Raw genomic sequence first — 13,718 nt, forward strand, 5'->3', positions numbered from 1 at the left:
TTTATTACCATATGTCTTTGTCTTTTTCTCTACAATTCTTTTCTTTACTCCTAATCGGCACCTCTCTCGCAAGTACTATTTAAATACATATGTACATTTTTTATTTATACAGCGGTATATACTGTAAATGCACACATCTGTACATAGATCTTCCAATTGTATAAATTTGTGTTATCATTATAAATTTTTTTATTATAATTCTATAGTCATTTGTTGCATCAGACAGCGCAAGTGCTAATGTTTATAATCTGATGCTTAACTGTGTGTTCACTTCCGTTCAACAGAGTGATGCGTGAAGCTTTAAATCAGCGTGGAATTGTAAAGCATGTCGATCTACAATGACACAAAAGACGCATGTATTCGGATATGACGGTTCAGACTGATGTCGCATTGCGAAACATCAAGGGCTGCGTTTCCCGAAACCTTCTTAGCGCTACGTCGTACTTAAGTTATACTTAAAGCTGTACCTTATCGTCAATACGTGTTTCCCGAAACCTTCTTAGCGCTACGTCGTACTTAAGTTATACTTAAAGCTGTACCTTATCGTCAATACGTGTTTCCCGAAACCTTCTTAGTTAAGTATACATTCTGTAAGCCATACTTTCGTAACGTTGGTTTGGAGCGCTCTTAGCTATACCTTATCGCCTTTGATGGTTCATACCGCTATGCAATAAGCTTTTCTACATTGCAGTTTAATTTCACTTATAAAGCGATACAGCGAATAGTTGCCTTAAATCAAAGACGGCGCCATCCGCAGAGCCGATTAATTTGTGTATTTGCACCATTTCATTAGAGAACATGTTAGTCCATTGGCTACCATGTCAGAAGAGAACATTCGACATAAATTAAGCCTGCCACGGAAGAAAATTCTGAAACTGTTGCATCTTCTTGGCCCAACTTTGTCGAGACAAACTCGAGGGAGCTACACCCTCAGCCACAAAAAACATGCGGCTGCATGGCGGCTCTTAATTTTTGCCCCAAGGGGAGTTTTCTGGAGGTGTTTGGGGATGAATATGGTCTGTGAAAGACCTCGGTGTGACGGTGCGTTCACTTAGTGGCAAACATCCTGCCACCGATTATATACACCTTTAGCCAGGCACAACGTTACGGAGGCACATGAAGGCTTCCATGCCTTTGCGGTTGTGCTGCGAGTGATTGGCATTCTAGATGAGACACTTATCCCTATACACAAATGCGTGATTTACGCCAATAAATGTGAATCAACACAGATCGTGGAGAACATTAACACACAATGGCAAACTATGGTTTCGCTGGTTTTTGAAAGGGTCATTTATATTCTCAAACAGCCAGTTATAGCCAGCGTTTCTTTATAATAAACATTGTTTTCTATATAAAGAAATGCACTCATGATGCAGGATGCTGAAAACCACTGAGATGAAACACGACTTCTAAATATCTGAGTCTGCATTTGCATATTAAAATGAATTATAAATTAACTAGATAAAAACAATTATTAAAATACAGCAGATTATTGAATGCTTTTGTTTGCCGCAATGTTTTGATGATCAATTCTTTATTGGAGTAAATTTGTAGATGCAATTAGTTCAATCAATAGTATAAATTCACATCATATAAAATTTTTATTAAAATTTGTATATGCTATGACAATCTCATTAACCAGATCACTAAAAGTCGGCGTTATCTATGTGCAACACAGGGTCTTCTGTTCTTCATGATATTTGGCTAGATGTCTCACTGTATAAAAACCTCTAAAGATAGCAACAATACACACCGCAGTTAAATCAGTTCATTAAAATGCAATCGCAAATTCCAGCGCTTTATTGCCGTGAAGCAGATTTCTCCCATAATCACTCACCGATGAGTCCAACGTAGGACACCAGACAACCGTGGTAGTTATCATTAGGACAGCTTGTTATGGAATGCGCCGTCGTCTGGCAATTCATGTGGAAGTCTGCCAGTCTGGATCTAATCCAAACAAACAAAACAAATGATAGAATTCAACATTTTTAACACATTTGAATGAATAGGACTTAGATGAAAGCATGAATAACCCACCAATCCATCCAGATTTAGAATTCTGTATTACAGAAATCATGCATAATCATCCACTCATATAACCGCAGTGTGTACTCCCACCGACGTCAAGCACCTTAGGATAAAGCTAAAGGAAAATACGGGAAGGATTTATTCCCACAGTTATTTATCACCGCTGTTGGGTTCCAATTGAAGGCTGTTTTCTGCTGGACTCTATGTGGTCTTTCTCCAACTCAAGCAATCTGCCTCAAACAGCCACTTCCTAGGGGGCCGCACGCATTCACAAACAGACCCAAGTTGGGCAGGGGGTCACATTAGTACTTATTCTTGAATATGAAATCTCTCCCTCCACACTGAACAACAGCCCTTCCTTCAGATAATGCTGGCGAGATGGATGTCTCGTGCTACGCAACCTCCACTGGGACCCCGATTAACGTCGAATGTTAACTGCTGTACGGACCGCTGACTCCCCGACTCGGCCTGCCGTGAATACTAACCGCGCTGTTTTGACCGTCGAGCGCACTCGGGAGGTGTTGCCTGCTGGGTGTTTACCTCCCGGAACAAAGAACGGAATATGTGTCACTCTCATGGGCACTGGCCAAAAAGGTCATCCTTTCTACTCTGCTTTATTGACATGGAAATGGATGTTGCTGTGATGCTGTTTTTTCCTGTGTTGTTATTTATTTTTAAAAATTTTTTACACAAGCTATGAATTTATTTGACATTGACATTGGCATTTTACAAAAAGAACACAGACACTTTTTCATTATTGAACCTGCATGTATTATACACTTTTTAAGAATAATTTAACCTTAAACCTGTGTACGACTCTTTCTTCTGAGGAACACGAAAGAAGATACTTTGAGAGATGTCTCAATGGTGTTCGGCCCATACAATGGAAGTGAAAGTGGGTCAATGTTGTTTGGTTACTTAAACTAACAAAACCTATTGACAAGGATCATTCACCCAAATAATGAAAACCTGTATGAATGAGTTCTGTGAAACACAATGAAGGATATTTGGAAGAATTTAAGCTACTGAGATTTCTGGGACGTCATTGATGACCATAGTAGAAATAATTAAAATGGTAGGCAGAGGTGCCCAAGAACTGTCTGTTTTTCGGAATTCTTCAAAATATCTAATTTTGTGTTCAACAGAAAGAAAATGATACTATGGTAGTCAACGACGCCCCAGAAATCTTAGTTGTTCACATTCTTCAAATATCTTTCTTCGAGTTCAACCAAACCAAGAAATTTATACAGGTTTGGAACCACTTGAGGGTAATTCATGACTTTAAAAAAGACCTTTAAAAAGATTTGTGCACAGAATAACTCGTTATTTTATGTGACAGCTGTGGTGTTAACATTTCACAGATGTTATTAAGTTTCATATGTGATAAGATATTTTCAAAAGGCAACGCAGGAAAGGGGCACACGGGCCAGCTTGTTTTTCTGTTAAAACCAAAAACATAATAACAGCACTCAGCTAAATTAACAAAGCTCTCAGTGGAGCCGATGATTTACATTGTTAATTACATTCTGCCGAGCTCAAGGAAGCACAAGGGCAGGAGATGTGTAAATGAAGGCCCCTGGTAACAGATTTGCAGGGTTGGAGTGTTAACTGTTATCATCAGCATTAATATTACCATCACCCCCGCCTCCCTCAAGGCACCTGCTATGTCATTAAGGGACATCACTAAATGGATGTCAGCCGTTATTTGCACGACATCGTGCGCAACAATCTTTCCAATCACGTGCGAGTGTGAGACAGACGGTGGTGACTCTCTCTTAAATGGTGGGCAGGGGTTAGAGAAAATGAATGAAAGGGTTTGGATGTCATTTCTCTTTGTGACCAGCTTGTGTACGTCTGGCAATTTAACGTCAAACTGATTTAGCAAATCCTCTAACCGATCTAGCGAGTCACTGAACATTTGTTTCAAAAAATATGCGAAGCACTCATGCGAGGCGGATAAAAAGTTACTTTTGGCTGCCGGCTCTGTTTTTTTATGCTTCATTATCCATCGGACCTTTATCACATTTCCCTGACCGGTAAGGGAAGCAGTGGTAGCAAAGCAACAAAGTTAAATCCAATGGCTGACTCCGCTAACCAGTGTTACTGCAGCAACCGGCTGCTTTAAAGCTGATCATCGACCTCCTAGCCTCAGTTTTCACAATGTCTTGACCCAAAATAATTGAGGAATGCATGGGTGAGAATGATGCTGTGAAATGAAGTGCCTTGCTTTTAAACTATCATGCGGAAGGATATTTGTGTGCAGTATGCACTTGCTGAAATGTTCCTTTAAATAGTATTTCCCATCCAAATTCACATTCTGAATGATAAATGCATTTGTTTCTTTACCTCCTACAGTCCTTGTTTTCTATTATGGATATATGTTATTTGAATCGATTGACTGATAAACAACAATTATGGAAACTACACATGGTTTTAATATATAAAGTGTAGTATATATTTTTGGTAAACCCATGGGTATTTTATAGAGCTTGCATTTTCTTAAGAGCAGTATTGCTTACGTGTGTTGTTAGTCCTTAAAATTGCTGAATATATATTTTCCAATACAAAGAACCTTTTGTGAAACAAAGATTCTTAAGATGTTAAAGATTGTATTAAGAACCATTCAGCCAAAATGTTTCTTCTCTCCCTTACACAGATACAGTATTTTTTTCCTACATACCATATATCAGCCGTTAAGTAATTGTTTATATTATAAAATAATATATTGCAATTATACAATTATATTGAATAAAACATAAATAATTGCTGCTTTTCTTATATTTAAGAATATAAGCACTTGGTTCCAATATATATAAATGTATAATTTAATTATGTCGAATTGTATTTTCAGTTATATTCTCATATTTTTTCATAAGGGTTGGCATCATAACTTTGTTTAGGTTTGCACTGCATTGCTTGTTCGGATAAAGAAATAAATTCCCTGATTCATATGTACCACACGGTAGATTCACTTTATGCGACGTTATGCAGCTTCCCTAATTATAAACGTGGTATATAGATGCCAGAGGAAATATCAATCTCAATTTATTTACTAAATGTGTGTAACATTTCAAAACATTCAACACACGCCTTTAAATAAGGGATGCAGAGAAATGAAAATTCTTGGCTGAAGCCAAATTTAAAAAAACTTGGCCGAAGGCCAAATACTGGACATGGTTTTCCTCATTTATTTTGCCAATTTCTTTACTAACTGAGTGGTCAAAATGTGCTTTTTTTATACTTTGTCTTGCTTTTCAAGATAAGACGGGGAACATTAACATTCCATTTTACCAACGAAGCACAATATAATTTCAAATAAAATTGCGCTAAACAAGTAAATTAACAAGATAAACCAATACGGCCTCTCCCTTCTTGAATAGCCTATATTTGTTCCATAACTGACTGCTGCAAGAATGTAATGATCTCCGTACACCTACAACAAAACAGTTCATTCAAAAGTGTCCTTCAACATTATAAATTAAAAATACAAGTAAACGAAAACTGCTGGATTATTATAGGCTGCACTACAAAATGATTTGAAGAAAAAAACATCCATGCAAGCAATGCATGTTGACGCTGACAACCCTTTCAGTTCACGTCTCTCCTCCAACTAGGACCACTACAGCTGACCGCCCTGCCAGACTCTCAAACCGCCCTCTCCTGTCTGTAGGTCACAAGAGTTAAAGTTTGGAATTTACTCCGACGCCACGTCTTTCTCTGACACTTTAAACTGCTGACGTGTTTGTTTAATTTATAAAGCATGCTCGTCTCTCTCTGCACTGGTTGATGCTTGATCGCATCATCAAAAACTTCATCGTTCATTAAAACATGTTCAGCCGTTTGATTTATTCAGCAAAACATCCGAACATGCTTTTTTGCTTTTTTCAGCTGAATAATCACGGTTACCGAGCAATTGGTGCATCGCTACTTTAATTAGCGTCAATGTAGTTTACATGTATGGCAGCCTGCTCATTTTCCCATTAAAGCGCTTATCACTGATGATCTCTGAACAGATGGTTAATGTTGCTATTTCTCATCATACTCTGGCCTCCGCCCAGTAGGGGTATGTACAGACAATACACGCAGTGCATTCCAATGAGCGGAGTATCAAGGCCAAATATTTCAGGAAAGGGATTATTTTAAGGGTGTGTGTCTTTCTTCTTTACAGCAATTTCGTGCTGTGATGGTAGATGTTCCCTCAGCTTTCATCAGAGAGATGCTGTCAGTACACTTGCACTTTAGCTTTGTCTTCTTCGTAAAGCTTATAGTTCCTTATTCTTATAGTGATTTTCGATATCTTTTCAGCGCCAAAGTGATTCAATAACTGGACAATTTTTGAGGAAAATGAGTAGAGATTTATCAATACTACATTTCTCCACCGATAGCCGATTATAAAGTGATATCTGCCGAAACCAGGTCTGAAGATTAAATCATATTTCTTAACTTTCTGAATGTTATTAATTCATACAATATTAAACATCAAACTGGCGATGTTTCTTAACATTTTGTCTATACAGAGCACAAGTTCATTGCATTTTCCTATCCTCTTTTGATTGACAGCATATATCGATCCTGATCAAATAAAAGATCACGTGAAAGTGTGAAAAATAGCTTTTATCGGCCGACACAGATTATATATCGTTCACCTCTAAAGATTAGCATTTGCATTTAGGGACTTGACCGTTTTCGAACTCTAAACCTAATATTATTTATTTCCTGCATGTGTGCATGTTCACGCCTGTGTGGATAAATAATTCTCTTGAGAAATCTAGTGGTCTGAGGGATTTAGGACCACGTCTGAGCAACAAGACCATGATTGATTTACAGAACTCCTGTAGGCACACAAAGTCTTAAATGAGAGCATATAGGGCAAGCTTTCTCAACATATAGCTTAAGCTTAATCCGTATGCTTGGTCTAAAGGATTGTGGACAATATCAAACACACAGAATGATATTTTTTACAGCATTTTTACAGATATGAAAGAAACGTACATGTAATGTGTTACAATGCACTAGTAAACAGAAGGTGAAAATGAAAGAAAATCCAAATACATCACAGTGTAACAAAGTGTTGTTTCAAGCGACCTTTTTATAGTTCTTGTACAATTCTGTGGTGCTAATTATTGTGATAATACTTATTTTCACGTAGCATCATTGTTTAAGTGTATATTTAGCTCAAGTAAATGTTAAGCTTATAAAAAATTACAATTGCATTTGTCACTGTCAGAAAACTCTAGATATTTCTGTAGCACAGGGAAGGTGGGATGAAGCAATGATGGGTGACTATGTCTGGAGCTTGGTTCGTGAGGTCGCTATTAGTCATAAAAGACAAAAACTATCAAGTGTACACTTCTGACGTTTTGGGCGACTCACTTTTAGTAACTGTTGTTTTGAGCTCAGTGTTGTGCCAGTATGTCTGCGTACGAGTAATAATATACGGGTACTCGGCCTGGTCACTGTGAAATGGTTCGGTTGTTGGATGTCCTCCAGTGTCTTGCTGTGAGAAAGGCAAGGTGACTTGTGAAGGCTATAACAGATAAAAAGGGCAGCCAAAGTCCTAAGGGTTGGCATGGTGGGGGCTTCTCAGTTTATACATCATCCAGCGTTTGAGGACAAAAAGCCGGATGCCAGTGTCCTTTCAGGTAATATAAGCAGGACAAGGGCTGGAATCCAGTGGACAATTTTTTTGAAGGCATGATAGATTAAATCTCATATCAGAACGTGCTTTCTCAAGCTTTTTTGTGTTTTGTATTTTGTATAGTGGTCATTTTTCCTGTGGGCTTGATACCAATTTCCGTCATTACTTTTGTTAACAACGAACAAGTACAAGTTTCTTCAGAATGTGACACCATATTGTTTAGGTGAGAAAACAACAGCGTTGTATCTAAAACACCGCACAATGTTATATAAAACTACATTATGATAATATTAAAGTTTTATAGGAATTGTGAATCCCTCAATGAGCAGTTTCTAATTTAATATAAGTAGCTCCTAAATGGATAGTTCATGATGTCATTATTTATTCACTTTCATAGCGTTGAAACCTCTACATGACTCTTTCTTCTGTGAAACACAAAGAGAGAAAAATGTGTCAGTGGTTTTGTGTACATACAAGGGAAGTCGGTTACCGATGTTCTTCAAAATATATGTGGTCTGCAGAAGAAAGAAAGTCGTGCAGGTTTGAAATGACATGAGGGTGAGTATATGCCTTTTCATTTTTGGGTGAACTATGCCCTTTAATATCCATCCTGTTGCGTTGCATTCTGTTCATTTTTTTGCCACGGTTAATGAAATCTAACCCAGCTATAGTTAATACAGCCCGAGCTTGAACAGAGCATATATCTATAAAAATACTTCATACCTTTAATGAAAACATATGCATATGCATGGTAAATAACAGCAATGTCCCCTAGTGTTTTATAACAACCATTATTTTTCGACAACAATCAGGATTTGTTATAATTGCTTCCAATGTTTCCTCATCTGTAAATCGCTTTGGATTAAATCGTCTACTAAATGACTAAATGTAAATTTAAATGGAATGACATCGACATTTCATTTTAACCAGCACAAACAATGAAATCAGTTCAATCAAATCTTAACCACAACCCTGAACTTTCTTTGTAAGCATGCGAACGATGCGATGCTCTCATTGCTTTTGGAGGAGTGAGATTTGTACACAGGCAGTCTTTAGTAGTCCCAGCTGATGGCTGACGAATGACACGTGAACTGGAGAAAGGTGATTGTGGACTCAATGGGGGGCGTTTCATTTCAATCGATTGATTTTCTCATAGTTCACCACACTAGGTTAATTAACACTCCCTGGTCAATAAAACCTCTATTGCTAACAGATCGCAAGTCTTTTTTGGTTACGTGTTTAATGAATGATTTTTTTATTCTTTGCATTAAGAGATAAGAGATAGTTAAGATATGATATGTGCTGATCTGATAAGTTTATCGTGACGAAACCCCTCTACTTTACCCATGCATTCGGCCGTGTAGATCAATAGTATGCTGTTACTTCTTGTCCATCAATGTGTGGATCAATAATAAGCTTTTAATGGGTTGTGTGTCCTTGACTGTATAGATTATGTATTGGTTACATCTGCAGAATTGCTTTTTGACCGTGTACTGATTCAATCTCTACAATGTTTTGGAGCATATCTACTGCGAATTAAATGTTTGGCATGGGCTTCAGGTTATAGCTCACATATAAAGGTCCAACCTCTTCCAGTTTCAGTTGTCCATTCCAGTTTATGTGGACTTAGTCTTGCATAGCCAGCTTTTTGACTGTGTCTGGTCAAATTGCTGCTATTCTGGCCAAGAACTGCCCACTTAGACAGAAACAGACCCTCTGACCGACATGTTTAATACCCCACCACAGTTCATTTTACTTTGACTCTCTGTTTCGATGTGGGTTTATCTGAAATACATTTTACTACTGTTACTGACCAAACAATTATTGAATTAGCCAAAGTTTCCCAAAATGTTTACATAATTAAAACAAAACCATAAAATAATAAAATAAAACAACTTTATTAAAAAATAAAGTAAAATATTGAATGTAAAAAATTGAATGAAATAATGACATAAAAATAAATAAAACAATGACATAACAAATTTAACGGTTACATTTAAAAAACAAAATAAAACATTTAAAAAAAGATTTAACATAAATTAAAATATAAATTATGATACAAAATAAAATAAATAATATATCAAAACAATAAAATGGAAAGTGAAAAATGTATACAGTATGTACACACCGTTTTAAACCAACTATTAACCTAAAAAACTGTCTGCTAAATATTGAGTTGCTCAAACAAAACTCAACAGTTTATCCTATTGCGTTTTCTTTTTAAAACGCATAACTCTTGCTACGATTTCACCTAGTGTTTGCACTACTCCGGAGTTTTTTGACCCGAAAACTGAGACTTTTGTAAAGTCCCCGTCTTAGTTTGAAAAGTGCAGGGCTGCGTTTCTGTGTAAACGGATGAAAAGAGACTTCGATCATTGACAAGTCATCTGTATCATTACGTTTACTGACCTGATTTGTTAAGCCCCTGTCATATGAGCCATTACATTACCTGAAGCCTTGCACGGACAGTGTAAACAACAGGCTTGTTTGACTTCATGCAGCGCTGCGTACACTGATCGACCAGGTGACATTACAGAAGCACGAGAGAGAATCGAGAGACGTCTGCTCCGTGTGCTTTTGAGAAATGTGTCTGTTGTTTTGTGTCGATACAATGGACGTCAATGGGGGTCAGTGTTTTTTGGTTACCCATGTTGGACAAAATATATATGTTTTGTGGTCTGCAGAAGAAAGAAAGTCCTGCAGGTTTGAAATGACATGAGGGTGAGTATATGCCTTTTCTTTTTGGGTGAATTATGCCCTTTAATATCCATCCTGTTGCGTTGCATTCTGTAAAAAATGTGCCACTGTTAATGAAATCTAACCCAACTATATTTAATACAGCCTGAGCTTGAACAGAGCATATATCTACAAAAATACTTCAAACCTTTAATGAAAACATAAGCATATTCATTTTTTAAGTGCTACAAAACAGGAATGACCCCTAGCGTTTAATAAAATGGTGCCATTATTTTTGTTTCATTTAAAACAGCACAACCAATTTAATCAGTTCAATAAAATCTCAACCACGACCCTGAACTGTCCTCGAGAGCCGTCTGCTCTGTGTGCTTTTAAATCGCTCTCTCTGTACAGCGATGTCTTCTGTCGATCATGAAGTGTGGCGTCTGATAAAAATCAAACATGCCTAATAACATGGACGGAAGTCCACCCAACGACAACCGTGCGCATACAACTGTTTAGATTTGTGTGCGCATGCCCAGCGTACCTGACTGGTCATGTGACGTGTGTTTTCGATAAACAAAGTGTAAACGCAGATTTCTTTCTGAAACGCATGTGAAAACGGCAATATAAACGAGGATCGTTCTCATTTTAAAACCATTTTCATGCAACAACCGGCTAGTGTAAACAGCACCTAAATATCTTGCGAAGACTTGATGCCCCAAACATACATGTAGAAACATGTTTGACATGAATCAACCTCTTCCTTCAAAACATGACTTGTGAAACATAAAAAGCTTTGTGCCCTTACTCACAGTTTCATAAAGTTAGTCAATCAAATCTATCTGGTGCCGTGACCCGGACTCGACCACCTTACCTGCAGAGCGGATCAGAGCGACAGGTCCTCCTTAGCTCCAGGCAATTGGGTTTCGTCCTCTCCTCGAACGAGCAGGCAGGCATGACGGTTTGCCGGCGACGTTCTGCACACGCTTTGTCCCGGCATGAGCAGAAGAGCAGCGGGTAACTGAATTCCGTCTGCACTCGGTCGAAGAACTGCCGGAGGGCCTTATGGCAGCGCTTTCGATTGCAGGGTTCCTGAGCTTGCTGTATCAGAGTGGGACGGCTGCAGGTGGCCATGTACATCGAGCGTTGCCTCTTGCAGGTGTCGTTTAGGTTGCAGGCCTTCGTAGCATCCAGGCAGGGGTTACAAGTCTTACCCGTATCCAAACACAGATTCCCTTTTACGGAGGCCGAGTCCATGGCTGTCGGCAGACATGAAGGGAAACAGTGTGGGTCAGCATGCTTGGTTAAACAGAATTAAACACAGTCAGGTGGAAATACGCCTGCTTATCCTGGCCGCATGCGGTTGCTTCCTACTTTTGACTTGCAGATGTGTTCTTATAATAAAGCCGTTTTTCATTCATGTATATGAATATAATGTATAATTTAAATCATCAAAACAAGCTTATTAAATATGTAGTAACCAAATTTGCTCTCACAATCTTCTTGAAAACTTTGACATATAATGACCTTTTCTGACTTTTTGATAAGATTTAACATGCTCTAATAGCTTTCTTCAGCATGCGCAGACGGTTTTGTGCTAGTCAGGTAGTCTTTGTCTTTTGAAGCGTGTTTAATTAGATTTTACCCAATGAGAATTCTGGGATAAGCTATTGTTAGGCATCTCGGGTGGTACAGTGAGGAATTGCTGCTGCTTGTCATTTAGGAGATACTGCAGGTTTCTTTTTCTCCAGGGTATTTTAAGGAACAAAATGTGATTCCTTTCTTTTCTGAATTGAAAATCCTGTAGTTACAGGCTGCTCTGGGATGGGTTGGTTTTATCACACTTCAGACTAAAACTGGTCACACATGGCATGATTTGAATAAATGTCTTTAAATTCTCTTCTGTTTAGTTAAATAGCGACATTAACAAGATGTTTTAGCTTGATGTACCATTTGACTTGGATCAGAGCCTCGCCAACTTCAATGGGGTCCTCTATAGACCCCTTTGAAAGATGTAAACACTGGTCCAGCAGCACTTTCATTGTTTTTGGTTTTGTTGTAGTTATCTCGCATAATTAAATCTTAAAGATATTTGTTTGACCATACGTGCCATTTTTTCCGGACACATCCTTGTGTGGTCGCATTTGTCCACCGCATGCATCCTCAAGGTTTACCATTTCAGAAAAGCAACAGTTATATTTTAAGGCAGGAATGAAACTACAGTGATTATATGTCTTAAGGGAAATAAATCTTCATTTTATAATGTTTTTTTGTGTGAGAAGTTTTTAGCCGAATTAAAAAATATATTTTGCCCCCCACAATTCAGCTCTTAGCCCAACCCGACTCACAGTTTGGGGTGCGCTGGTTAAGAGGTTTAAGAAGCTGACGTGAAAGGTCTTTGTTACATCTTGTCCCTTGCTTTCCCCTTTAACTATCAGAACAACCATTGCTTCCAAATATACCTGGATGGGTCTCCCGCATCGAGACTGTAATGTCATGATGCATGTCAGAGTGTACCTACTAGGGAGTAGGGTTGGGAATCGAAATTATAAAGCTAGATTTCGTATCCGAATTAAAATGTATTGGAATCGGATACTTGAAATTAAATTTCCATTCCTCGGTGCATATTCTCATAAATGTGCGTGTTAACTAGTGATCTGCTGATATCTCAATAAAAGCCCTCATTAACCTTATTTTTCATATACTAAGCATACTGTAGTTTAACTATTAACTTTAAACTATTAACAATAAACTAGTAACTTTGTATTAGCACCTATCGTACTATTGCTCTTTGTATGAAATATCACTTATTGCTCCCCGAACTCTTTGTAAGTCGCTTTGCATAAAAGCGTCTGCTAAATGACTAAATGTAAATGTAAACTATAATATTTGCAGTAAAGCACACAAACCACAAATGTAACATGGTCTCATTTTAGTAACTATAGTTTGACCATGATGTAGTTAAACTATGGTAATACAAATTGTCATAAATGAGACAAAACATGGATTGCTATGAATGCTAATAAACCAGTCAATAAGAAGGCTAAATGACCATACATGTTGATATCTAATAGTTTTACTTCAACAGTGCAATAAAATTCAAACGATACCCAACCCTACTCTACGGAGTCTTAAAGTTGATATGCGCAATTGCATGTTACCAGTGTTGTAAATGTCGCTGCATAAGCTTCCCTACGGGCAGTGCAATACACGTGGATTTGTTTACTAAGCTGATGAAGCCGGCGAATCAGAAACGTGCACTGTCGCACTCTTCCGCAGTTGGTGGGTCTCTGTGTACCGACCCGAACACAGAACTTGCAGAATGTGGTTGTACCCGCTTTGAGGCTGCTCAGGCAGCAGCGGCAGTAGAATG

The 13,718-nt window shown here is 38.0% G+C and overlaps 1 protein-coding gene across 1 annotated transcript in view; it reads right to left on the minus strand.

Annotated features, from left to right (window-relative positions):
- gfra2b (GDNF family receptor alpha 2b) overlaps positions 1 to 13,718 on the minus strand; it is a 48,024-nt gene that overhangs the window by 9,586 nt on the left and 24,720 nt on the right. The window contains exons 4-5 of the mRNA XM_079448459.1: positions 11,220 to 11,604; positions 1,838 to 1,947 (exon numbers count right to left, since the gene is read on the minus strand). Of these exons, the coding sequence (XP_079304585.1) occupies positions 1,838 to 1,947; positions 11,220 to 11,604 (495 nt within the window). The remainder of the gene's footprint in view (positions 1 to 1,837; positions 1,948 to 11,219; positions 11,605 to 13,718) is intronic.

Source organism: Barbatula barbatula (genome assembly GCF_947034865.1).
Source record: "Barbatula barbatula genome assembly, chromosome: 24".
NCBI classification, from domain to species: Eukaryota; Metazoa; Chordata; class Actinopteri; order Cypriniformes; family Nemacheilidae; genus Barbatula; species Barbatula barbatula.